This window comes from Xyrauchen texanus, chromosome 3, assembly GCF_025860055.1.
Source record: "Xyrauchen texanus isolate HMW12.3.18 chromosome 3, RBS_HiC_50CHRs, whole genome shotgun sequence".
NCBI lineage: Eukaryota > Metazoa > Chordata > Actinopteri > Cypriniformes > Catostomidae > Xyrauchen > Xyrauchen texanus.
Genome location: NC_068278.1, coordinates 33196685 through 33209910, shown reverse-complemented (window position 1 = coordinate 33209910; position 13226 = coordinate 33196685). Strand labels below are relative to the sequence as shown.

The following is a 13226-nucleotide window of genomic DNA, read 5'->3' as shown; positions in this document are numbered from 1 at the left end:
CATGGATATTTATGGAATATTCATGCATGTCTGACAGATTTTGATAATTGAAAGAATCATTATGCATATGATGGCTCACATGATGAAAGAATGTTTTAGAAGTTGTGAATGGTTAGAAGTTGTGAAGAGTATGACAATTTCACTGAGAATCAACAGTTTTGATCAGCAAATCATGTGCATTTAGTTATTATGCAAATTGTAGACAATTGTACTTGCACACATGTGCTAAAATGCATGCAATTTGCTTAAATGAATAGGAAATTCAAATCTGGTGTGAACAAGAAACTAATTGTTCAGCGATTTGAACTTGAAAAAAATAATCACTCTCATTTGGGAATTGAGTCAAAGCAATTGAGAATAACTGTAACAGAATTGGGCCACCCTGATACTCTCACCAATGTTACAGAACCAGTGGATATCGTCTACAGTGGCAAGAAAAAATATGTGAACCCTTTGGAATTAGGTGGTTTTCTGCATGAATTGGTCATAAAATGAGATCTCATCTTCATCAAAGTCACAAGTATAGACAAACACAATGTGCTTAAGCTAACAACACACAAACAATTATAATCTTTCATGTCTTTATTGAACACATCCCATTACACATTCACAGTGCTGTGGAAAAATAAGTGAATGCTTGGATTTAATAACTGGTCAATCCTCCTTTGGCAACAATCACCTCAACTAAGCGGTAGCTGCAGATTAGACCTGAAAACATTCAGAAGGAATTTTGGACTATTCTTCATTACAGAACAGCTTCAGCTCAGCCATTTTGTTAGGATGTCTTTTGTGAACTGCTCTCTTCAGGTCATTCCACAGCATCTCTGTTGGGTTAAGGTCTGGGCTCGTAAGGTAAGGTCATTGTCCTGCTGCATCAACCAACTTCTACTGAGCTTCAGCTGGCGCACAGCTAGCTGACATTGTCCAGTAGGATATCTTGATAAACTTGGGAAATCATTTTTCCCTTGATGATGGCAAGCGGCCCTGAAGCAGCCCAAATTCATGATGCTCCTTCCACCGTACTTCACTGTTGGGATGATGTTTTCATGTTGGTATGCAGTGCCATTTTTATGCCAAAAAGTGCTGTGTATTCTTCACAAACAATTCAGCCATAGTTTCATCAGTCCACAATACATTTTCCCAGTAGCATTGTCAAGTGTCAAGGTGGTCTTTGGCAAACTCCAGGCATGCAGCAATGTTTTTATTGGAAAGCAGCGGCTTCCTTCATTGTGTCTTGCCATGGACACCATGTCTGTTGAATGTTTTTTGTATAGTAGACTCTTGAACGAAGATGTTAACCAGTTCCAATGATAATTCAAGTCTTAAGCTGACACTAAGGTTCTTTTTTACCACTTCGAGCATTCTGTGGGTTACCCTTTGAGTAATCTTGGCTGGACAGCCACTTCTAGGAAGAATAGCCACAGTGCTAAATCATCTCCATTTATAGACAATTTGTCTAACTGTGGATAGATAACTTTGTAACCCTTTCCAGCTTTAAGCAAAGTAACATTTCTTAATTGTAGGTCTTTTGAGATCTCTTTTTTGCGAGGCATGGTCCACGTCAGCAGATGCTTCTTGTGAATAGCAAATCCAGGTTTATCTTGTGACTGTACATCATCTACAAACACACACGTGTACACTGATGTAAACACATAGGATCAAAAATAAAACTGATTTCCTAATATATCTGCCATGCAGAACAAAGGAAGGAATCTACTAAACTTGTTTGGTTTATTTGACTGTTTGAACTGCTGTTTTATAATTTCTTCTTGTAATAGCTACTGTAAATCTTATAAAGAGTAAATCTTTACGGGCACAACATCTGTTCTTGCCTACCTCTCAATTTAAGAATGAGAGCACGTACATTTATTTTGAGGAGCTTTGCACATGCATTCTATATGTTATTTGGAAAGTGCTTTTTAGAGTAAAATTACATGTTATTCGTTCCTTCATTTTCCCATCACACTTCAGATGCACCACAATTCACACATAACCATATAAATAATATAAATGGAGTGCTGGGCTAAAGCACAGAACTGGTAAGCAGAAGGTTGCTGGTTAGATCCCCACAGCCACCACAATTGTGTCCTTGAAAATGGCACTCCAGGTTGCTCCGGGGGGATTGTCCCTGTAATAAGTGCACTGTAAGTCGCTTTGGATAAAAGCATCTGCCAAATGCATAAATGTAAATATGAGTTCACAAGATACTGTTTAAGTGTATGTGAAAAGATGAAAGGAAAAGGTGGAGAAAGTATGCGCGTGAGAGAAACTTTGAAAAAGAGAGAGAGAGAGAACAGGCACGCTCTTTCAAAGCAATGTAAATGTAACCCAAGCCGCAGTCTAGACTGACTAAACACTCTGAGCACAGGTGGCTAATGGGAGACCAGGATGACCAAATGACCACCACCATAGTGGATCCATTCTGATGTCTTTCTCTCTCTCCAACTCCTAGTGACTTCTGCCTACTCTCTCTTCTTCTCTCTCAGTCTGTCCATCTGCTACGTATTACACCCGTCAGCTCTTCTGTTTGTCTAGGCAAGACTCGGATGGGTGGTCTTCAGATAACAGAACGCCAGGGACCTCCAATGTCACCAAATTACCCAGACCCCTCTGTTTTTCCTTCACTCCTTCCAAAAACATGCAGGCTTTGCTGCGAGGCTAGAGTGGACAGCGGACACACACTCATCACTCTGTGCTGATGTAAACCTCAGTATGAATATGAAACTGTCTATTTATATATGTGAGTATATGAGTGAGAAAGTGAGAGAGAGAAAGTCAGGGAGAGGAAAGGACATTAATAATTCCCATCCTAATCTTCAAATGCTCTCAGTGAATCTGTAGAAATAACAAGATTTAGTGTAGATAGTATAGACAGATAGACTCCCCAAGGCAACAGCTCTCGTGTCACTATCTCTCATACACAAAACCCCAACTGCACATATATTATGTACCTTGGAAAGATTAGGCCTGATGAATTCATATACATTATACGCAATGTTATCTATTGAAAAAACAATATAGGAAATGTGCATTCTGAGCCTTTAAACACCTTTTAGGACTAGCATGTGTATCTTTACAGACATAAATACTGATCAAATAGCATTTTAGAAAAATGTATTAAAAAATTTTGACTCAAAAGTAGCATGTTGCTGGTAATTTGAATAGCTAAAATTAATGGTGAACATAGCAAACATACCAAATGAGGGGAAAACTTCAAATGGCCTGTTGCATTGTGGGACCGAGCATCTGATGATCACTACAATCTTAAAAAAGCCATGCAGAAAATTTGACAGTCTGTTTGCATGTGGTCAGCAGGGGGCAAGAATAAGAAGAGAAATAGTTATTATATGATGATCCTAGACAAGTGCCTTCCAAACCAGAAGGAGAGCTTAGAGATTATTTGAATTTGATCTTACCTTAACTCCAGCCCATGCAAGTAGTTTTAATAAACTGTGAATGAATAAAGAATAAAATTTAAGTCTATAAAAAAAAAGTCCCAAGAGCCTAAATAATTTTTCTTATTCATAAACGGTATTTCATTTCATTATTTCAGTAAGTAGGATAAAAACAATAGCAGAGGACTACAAATAGGCTACCACAAAACAAAACCAAAATGTAAATGCTTAAATCAATAAGATTCTACTGATTCAAATTAGAATCAAAATTTACAATTGTGAGAAAAAAAAATCATTGAAAGGTTTTGAGAAATTCCTATTAACACATCACTCCGTGTTATATACATCACTTCAAAAGTGCTAAAAAAAAAAAAGGCTAACAGACTACTATGGTTAGTTACAGACTTCTTAGAAAACAGAAGTCCTTGCAGACTATTCAAAGAATGAGATGAAGACCATTAACAGAGAAGACTGCTTGATTTAAACATCCGATGACAGCATCACAAGAGAAGCCTAAGCCTTGTTCAATCTTCATATGCACACAGAACCATACACACAACAAAAGAGCATAAGGTCTGAGCTGCTGTAATCTCTAAACTGTGTGCTCATGCCGACAGAGGAAGGGTGAAGGATCATGGGAGAGAGGTCATACTGGTGATGGCTGGGAGTGATTGGAGAGGTCAGACATATACACAGATCATTGCGTGTAATTTAGGGAAGCTAATCTCTATAAATCCCATAGAAATCTCATTCACTTAGTGCAGCAAATTTTATCTATATATGAAGCACATACTGTATATTAGAGTACGGCTGTTTCAGAAGGATGACATCTTTCGTGCAGCTCAGAGGTGGCCGTGTCACTGTGCTCAGGGCAGTGAGCTCCAGCTAGGTCGCAGGTCAGCTCCTTCATTGGAGCCTTACTGACAAACACTCTCTCTCTCTCTTTTGTATCCCACAGAAGTAATATCAGACCCTCAAACACCCAGCACCTCTGCCACTCTTCATTAAAAAGAGAGCGACAGGCTCAGATACAGATTGCAAGAGTCTTGTTAAAAACAATATATGATGGAGATTAAGGATACATCTGAGCAAAAAAACACAGCATCCAACTTGGGAGCAACTGCTCAAGATGTGGATGGCACACACACACACACACACATTCACAAAAGGAGGGTAAGAGAGAGAGAGAGAGAGAGAGAGACATTAAATCTGAGCATAAGGGCATGCTGGCGTCACAGGCAATTCACATGTCACACAAGTGGGTGGTGTGAGCTTGAGGCTAAGACTAAAAAAAGCTGGGGTCAGTTTGTTTAAACAACATTCATTGGGTCATTAGTTGCAGGTGGAAGGAATAAATGACAGCATACTCCTCACTGTTAGATTTTTCCTCTTTTTATTGGTAATATTTCATTTCCTTTCCTCAGCTCTTTTCTTCAGTAAAACACAGAGAAAGGGACGTTGCTGGCTACTATTTTGGACCACAAAGGAGAGTTTCATTCTCTCATTCTGTATTTTACATTCTGTCTTTTTCCTCCTTGTAATGAACTAAAAGGCTCTCAGAATGGTTAATATAAATGTTTTTCAGAATGAGAATGTAAAAGTAGGGCTCTTAACAGATTAAATTAAATGTCTTTTATTGCCATTAACATGATCAATGTTCAATTTTCTCGTTTATATTTATCTTCTTTTAAAATGTGTACAAACAATGCATCTTGTTTTCTGTTGGCTCTGCAAATGGATCAACAATTAATTTTCAAGCGTGTGAATCATTTCCTGATTCCCATGATGGTGATGCCAACATTTAAGCCACTGTTCCAATGTTTATTCCATAATTCATGATGGCTCACTGTCACATTGAACATGTCTTTTTCTGTATAACACATCTTTCATGGTTTATATAATGCTTCAGATGTGGCTTCTGTGTCTCCTTTGCAGTGTAAAGACTGCATTAGATAGATGTTTTAACTATGTTAAAGGTGCATTCAGTATATGTTTCTTTATTAACCCGTAAACACATACCTCGGGACCTCAATTCATCTCCTATACTTCATCCATTTTTTTGGAGTTGTGCCCACACCATTTTAGTGTTTTTCAATATATCTCTTATATATATATATATATATATATACAGTGCATCCGTAAAGTATTCACAGCGCTTCACTTTTTCCACATTTTGTTGTTACAGCCTTATTCTAAATTCATTATTTTCCTTAAAATTCTACAAACAATACCCCATAATGACAACGTGAAAGAAGTTTGTTTGAAATCTTTGAAAACAATCACCTGTACATAAGTATTCACAGCCTTTGCCATGACACTCAAAATTGAGCTCAGGTGCATCCTGTTTCCACTGATCATCCTTGAGGTGTTTCTACAACTTGATTTTAGTCCACCTGTGGTAAATTCAGTTGATTGGACATAAGGTCCCTCAGTTAACAGTGCATGTCAGAGCACAAACCGAGCCATGAAGTCCAAGGAATTGTCTGTAGACCTCCGAGACATGATTGTATCGAGGCACAGATCTGGGGAAGGGTACAGAAAAATGTCTGCAGCATTGAAGGTCCCAATGAGCACAGTGGCCTCAGTCATCCGTAAATGGAAGAAGTTTGGAACCACCAGGACTCTTCCTAGAGCTGGCCGCCCAGCCAAACTGAGTGATCGGGGGAGAAGGGCCTTAGTCAGGGAGGTGACCAAGAACCTGATGGTCACTCTGACAGAGCTCCAGTGTTTCTCTGTGGCGAGAGGAGAACCTTCCAGAAGAACAACTATCTCTGCAGCACTCCACCAATCAGGCCTGTATGGTAGAGTGGCCAGACGGAAGCCAGTCCTCTGTAGAAGGCACATGACAGCCCGCCTGGAGTTTGCCAAAAGGCACCTGATGGACTCTCAGACCATGAGAAACAAAATTCTCTGGTCTGATGAAACAAAGATTGAACTCTTTGGCCTGAATGGCAAGCATCATGTCTGGAGGAAACCAGGCACCGCTCATCACCTGGACAATACCATCCCTACAGTGAAGCATGGTGGAGGCAGCATCATACTGTGGGGATGATTTTCAGCGGCAGGAACTGGGAGACTAGTCAGGGTCGAGGAAAAGATGAATGCAGCAATGTACAGAGACATCCTTGATGAAAACCGGCTCCAGAGCGCTCTGGGCCTCAGACTGGGGCGAAGGTTCATCTTCCAACAGGACAACGACCCTAAGCACACAGCCAAGATAACAAAGGAGTGGCTACAGGACAACTCTGTGAATGACCTTGAGTGGCCCAGACAGAGCCCAGATTGAACCCGATTGAACATCTCTGGAGAGATCTGAAAATGGCTGTGCACCGACGCTACCCATCCAACCTGATGGAGCTTGAGAGGTCCTGCAAAGAAGAATGGGAGAAACTGCCCAAAAAATAGGTGTGCCAAGCTTGTAGCATCATACACAAAAAGACTTGAGGCTGCCAAAGGTGTTTCAACAAAATACTGAGCAAAGGCTGTGAATACTTATGTACATGTGATTTTTTTATTTTTAATACATTTGCAAAGATTTAAAACAAATTCTTCCATGTTGTCATTATGGGGTATTGCTTGTAGAATTTTGAGGACAATAATGAATTTAATCCATTTTGGAATAAGGCTGTAACATAACAAAATGTGGAAAAAGTGAAGCGCTGTGAATACTTTCCGGATGCACTATATATATATATATATATATATATATATATTAGTTTAAGTACCAAAAGAGTATAGGGTCATTAGAGACCCTGGTATGTGATAGTGTTGTTGTTGTTTTTTTATTTATTATTGTAAAGGATCTCACGAATGACAGCGGACAACAGGTTCCTTCAACTCAAGTGAGAAATCTTTTATTTGGCTTTCACAGTAGATGACAGCTTCAGAATAACAAATAAGGTTCAGCTTCACAAAGTAATATTTCAGGTTCCCAAAACTCTCTCAGACCCAGACTCTCTCTGATTCAGATTCTCCCTCTCGGTCTACTGGCTATGTGGCTCTTTTATGCCGCTCTCCCCGTGTTCACTGTAATCAGAAACAGGTGTTAGGCTTGATCTTGCTCAGGTGTAAGCGCACTTACCGCTCTTTCTCTCTCCAGGCAGACACTTGACCATGCCCCCGCTGCCACAATTATATTTTGCACTTCCATAAAACATTTTTTTTATTATTATTTAATATCTACATACAGTACACTCACTTAACAATTTACCAAGAACACTATACTAATATTGGGTAGGGCCTCCCTTTGCTCTCAAAACCTCCTCAATTCTTTATTGTATGGATTCCAAAAGATGTTGGATACATTCCTTTGAGATTCTGGCCATTATGACATGATTTCATCATGCAATTTCTGCAGATTTGTCAGTTTCATATTCATGCTGCAAATCTCCTGTTCTGTCACATCCCAAAGGTGTTCTACTGGATTCAGATCCAGTGACTGGGAAGGCCAATGAAGAATAGTGAACTCATTATAATGATCATGAAACCAGTTTAAGATGACTTTTGCTTTGCGACCTGGTGTATTTTCAGGTTGGAAATAGCCACTAGAAGATGGGTAAATTGTGGCCATGAAGGGATGCACATGGTCAGCAACAATACTCAAATAGTGTGTGGCATTCAAGCTATGACTGATTGGTATTAACAAGCCCAAAGTGTGCCAAGAAAACATTCCCTACACCATTACACCGCCACCAGCCTGGACTGTTGACACAAGGCAGGTTGGGTCCATGGATTTATGCTGTTGGCACGTATATAACTTAGATTTTCTGTGCAACAATGGTGAATCATCAGTACCCCACATGTGTGTTACATATTGTACATGCTATTTGTTACTCAAGGTGGCGCTGTTGTTTCAGTGATTGAATTGATTTACATTTGACATTGCTATTTGATGAAGAAACAAAATAAAAGAAAACTGTTGTAAGTACAACACATGAACAGTATGACATGACTTTTGTCATTTTGGTGTACTATTGAAATTATGTAGTCCATTTATTTAGACTCAATAAGTGCCTGACAAAATACATATGTGTAGCCAGTGGCGCAAAAAGTGGGTATGCGCTATATGCGGCGCATAGGGGCGCCGCACCATGGGGGCGCCAAGAGATGGTAAAAAAAAAAAAAAATCTAATTTATATAAGTTTTATACATTTATATAAAATTTATATAAAAGTTATATAAGTTAAGTATAAAAAAGTTATATAAATTTTAGAGGACTAACAGGCTAGAGTAGGCGCCGGCGCCCTCATAAGATTCTATCATAGAATTTATTTTGACAGAAGGGTAATATCGCGACGCGAGCGCTGAGTGAGCAGCAGGAGTGAGTTGTCATTAAAACTCAAAGATGGATAAAGCAAAAAAGCTGTCGGGGGCTAAAAACAGAAAAAGAAAGAGGGAAGAGGGAAAAGGAGATTGCATGTCAAGGGATGCGACAGCAGCTTAATAAGTGGATGGTGAAAGGCAACAGGTAGGATTTAAAGTGTGACGTCTGTGCTTGGAAGCTCGCAAATATTCATGTTAACAGACTAGCTAGCGTTTGCTAAGACTGGGAATGTAGCAGCCAGAATATGTAGCTAGCTAGCTTAGAATATGCAAAACCGAGGTTGCTGAGCTGAAAACTGAAAAATATAAGGAAGCATGTACGATAAATGACAAGAATCTGGAAAACAACTAATGCAATATCTCTGGTTTACCATGGAATCATGCATAGATTTGCTACCAAACTTGGAGGCTTGCAAATATTAATGTTAACAGACTGGCAAGTGTTTGCTAACTTAATGCAAAATAATGTTGCTGATATTTACATTTAGATTTTGGTTAAACCCTATGGTAGGGTCACATCTCTCTCTCTCTTTAAAAATCTGTGTGTGTGTGTGTATGTATATTTATATAAATAATATATATATATATATATATATATATATATATATATATATATATATATATATATATAGCACAGACCTTTAAAGGAAGAGAGAGATGTGACCCTGTAATTACATATCTATATATATGTGTGTGTGTGTGTGTGTGTGTGTGTGTTTTCACTTGCCCATTTATCTAGTTTTGCATTCGATGCAAAACTAGATAAATGGGCAAGTGAAAAGGCACGCCATGTTACAATTTAGTAGAAACTAAAGAGCGCTTTTGAATGTTTGGTAGCAACATTGTTACTTGGATTTGGCATCAAGAATCGGTGACTGACTAGTTCTAACTGTTTATTCTGTTTGTTACTGTTTATGTACATATATACCGTAGGCCTACAGTGGCTGTCTGATATACTTTCAAATAAACCTTTATTACTTTGAAGCACATACATGATGATGTCCGGCAAACTTATTTATTTATAAGTGGGGTGTGGGGTGTAGGTGGGGTGGGGGCGCAAAATTGTTGCTGCATACCCCACTAACACTGGGTAGTTGCGCCCCTGTGTGTAGCTTATATGTATTCTATGTGTAGATGTGTAGATGCATGTGATGTGTTTGACAGCCAGCTGTCTTTTGAAATTTCTGTGTGAAAGTAATAAATCCTGTTCTAGATTTGTCCTGATTTGTTGCATTATCTCTTTGATATATGAAAAATAAAACATAATTATATATTTGATTATTTTCTAATTATCTTGAAACTATTTTGAACATTTTACACTATCTGGGCATTTTGTAGATACATTTTTGATAGATATATGTCCCGGGTCTCTAAAGACTCGTACATCTTACACTATGTAAGAGTTTTTGGTGAAATTTCCATGCATTTAAAGGTAAAACATTTTTTTTTTTTATAGTAATAATGAAACATATGTATAAACTCATGACCAATCTAGTCATATCAGTAACCTTATAAAAGCTGTTTCATTCTACATGGAGAGGGTCTCCATGGGGGCTGCCATGTTAGGATCACATGACCAGTCGAATACTACTTGCTTAATAACCAAGTTATTCTGACACTTTCACTGATTAAATTAGGGGTGGGAGAAAAAATAGATTCTCTGATACATCGCAATTCGGTCTCCAGTGATTCTGAATCTATTGTCAAAAATGTAGAATAAATTCTGAGTTAAATTTAAACTGCATCAGCGCACTGGCACTTATGTGCGCACCAGAGACCGAGTGAGATGCTAGAAAAAAATTGTCAGATGCTCACACACTAAAGCCAAGCGTGCACTACAGAACTGATCACAGACTGAAACTACAATCATGAAATGTATTCACAAATGCAAGCACATAACAACAGGAGTTTATTTGTGAGAATATGTCAACAAACAACATGAAGTACGGGCTTGTGCCTGTTATTGCACTGATTTGCACAGAAAGGGTTAACCCAACATGATTCTTCCCACTCTAGCAACCAGGCCAACTGGTTGTTTAGGCAACCTGACTGGAGTCACTCATTCGAACTTACAACTCCAGATGTGGTAGTCAGCGTCTTTACTTGCTGAGCTACCAAGCCCCCCTGTACGTGACCCTTTTGAAAACACTGGTACATTTTGTTCAGGCAATTTTCCTTAATACAAAGTTGTATCATTACCTGTAAATTTCCTTATCAATAGTATGTTTGAACAGCACATTTGGTACATTTACCAGTAAAGGCAATCAACGTTTTTCCTGTAATTTACCTGGTTATATATATATATAAATGGGGCTAATGACATACAGTATGTAACAGAAAACATTTGAATTTGAATAATACTGCATCCGTGCCACTAGGTAAGTCCAAGATCACACAAACATAAATGTTAATGAGTGCACCTTTAAGTAAATTCAACTGTTAATAATTTTCAATTAATCTCAAAATGTATTTAACTTTAACATTAACTTTGACAGACCAAGTAAAAAGCCATTACAATAATTGTTGAACTATATAGTGAGCTAATGACCAACTTTATCATTATTATTGTAAAGTGTGTATGTGTTGGTTTCGCTCTCTCAGCTAATGTACTCTATAAAGTGTGGTAAATGCAAATGCAAATACATGAAATAAAATCTATTGGCTAAAATGCCATTAACATCCCAGGCTTTATTGTGACAGAACTAAATTTGAGATCTAATGCCCACTGACATCAATAAAATCTGCAAATGACATGCTTTTTTTAATTAGGGATTAGAATAGACAGGTCTCTTATGGTCCAACACATGTCCCAGTTTCTACTATACATAATGTATCAGGGACTATTTAGCCAACAGAACATAAATTATTATTGTATTTATGTTGTATAATATACATTTGTATATTTTTAAACCAAGTATTCTAGACCACAACTGGTGGTTAACTGAAAATGTGAACTAATTTCTTACAAATAACTAATTTAAATTTGGTTACTTTCAAAAATGTGTCATATTATGTTGATTGGCAAAGCCTTTTTCAAAAGACAGGTAGATGCTTAGCAGAACCTTATTTAGATGTACAACACAGCATATTCCAATTGCATTTTACAACAAATGTCGTCAGTACCACAATGTCACTTAATGGGGCAGGACAACAGAAGGTACAGAGAGATGAGCATGTGAAGAGTTGAGGATGGCTAACCCTCTACAACGGCGCTGAGTGTCTAGTAGGAGTTTCTTTTAAAACATTACATCTATAAAAGGCCTGCCATCAACACATTTAATCTCTTATATAAAAGGCCTGCCATCAACACATATAATCTCTTAGCTGAGCCCATTGAAAGCCAGGGCTTTGGGGTTAATTCACCCATCGCTCTGTGTTTGAATCAACTCCAGACTCACATTGAGATGAAAGCCCGAGAGTCCCACGGACGAGCTGCACCATGGGGCCGACTGGGCCTCTTCAACGAGGCCGGATTACGGCTTGTTGGTCTGGCTGGGACCTCCATCAGGACAGGGAAACTGAAAAGAAAAACAATAATTAGAGATAATTGCTTGTGTCCAAACATTAACATTAAAGCCCCCTCTCTCCATCCTTTGCTCTCTTTCTAGCTCTCTATCTCTTTCTCTTTGACCCCCTATATGCCCCCCTCTGTATCTCCCAGTCACTCTCTTTTGGTAGTATATCGGTGCAAAGAAAAAAACACACCCCTGTTTTGACAGCTGGGCAGGCGAACACAATTTGTGACAGCTGAACTGAAACATTTTTTAAACAAGAAGGAAAAGAAGAAAAGGGGGGTTAGAGCGAGAGACTGAAAGGCAAAGGATGGAACAGAAAGAAGGAATGTGGAGAGAAAATTAATTATTGAAACAATATAAAAAGGACCAAATAACAGTCTTCCAGATACCCATATAAACATTGTGAAGAGGAGAGGAGCATGATAGAAAACAAGCTGAAAGAGAATGGAAATCTGAAATAATCCAAGGAAAGATGTTAAACATCAAAAATCTAAATCAATTAAAAAGTACTAAATATTTTCACAAGAAAAGCTCACTTGAACATGGTGTCATGCAAAGTTTGATGCATTGGGTTAATTTGCTGCACAGCAAATGTGACCTCTGAACTTTGAGGTCCAAAGGGGTCAAACTGAACCCAGAATGAGGCAGCCAAAATCATGTCAGTCTGAGGGAGCAGTGTCAAAGGTCACTGAAGAGAGCTTGGGATATATGTGCCAAAACAAGGACCATATGTGAATAGATACACATTTGAAACCAAAATAACCCCTTATTTTCCATTCCCTCTAACCCTTCTGCAGGCATACACTGACAGACCCACCACAGACACACTGCCTCCAAATTGAATTAAGTCATAAATGTAAGTGCTATATTGATGTTAGAGAGGTATTGATGGAACATTGTCTGACTGCCCTGTAATATTGACAGTGACATAAGTTTTCACTTAAGGAAAATACTAATGCAAACAATGGAATACATTTTTCAAAATATTCACACT

General features: G+C 38.4%; 1 protein-coding gene across 1 annotated transcript in view; it reads right to left on the bottom strand.

Annotated features, from left to right (window-relative positions):
• tmem174 (transmembrane protein 174) overlaps window positions 1-13226 on the bottom strand; it is a 40073-nt gene that overhangs the window by 12291 nt on the left and 14556 nt on the right. Inside the window, 2 exon segments of the mRNA XM_052099389.1 lie at window positions 12116-12235; window positions 12769-12896. Of these exon segments, the coding sequence (XP_051955349.1) occupies window positions 12116-12235; window positions 12769-12896 (248 nt within the window).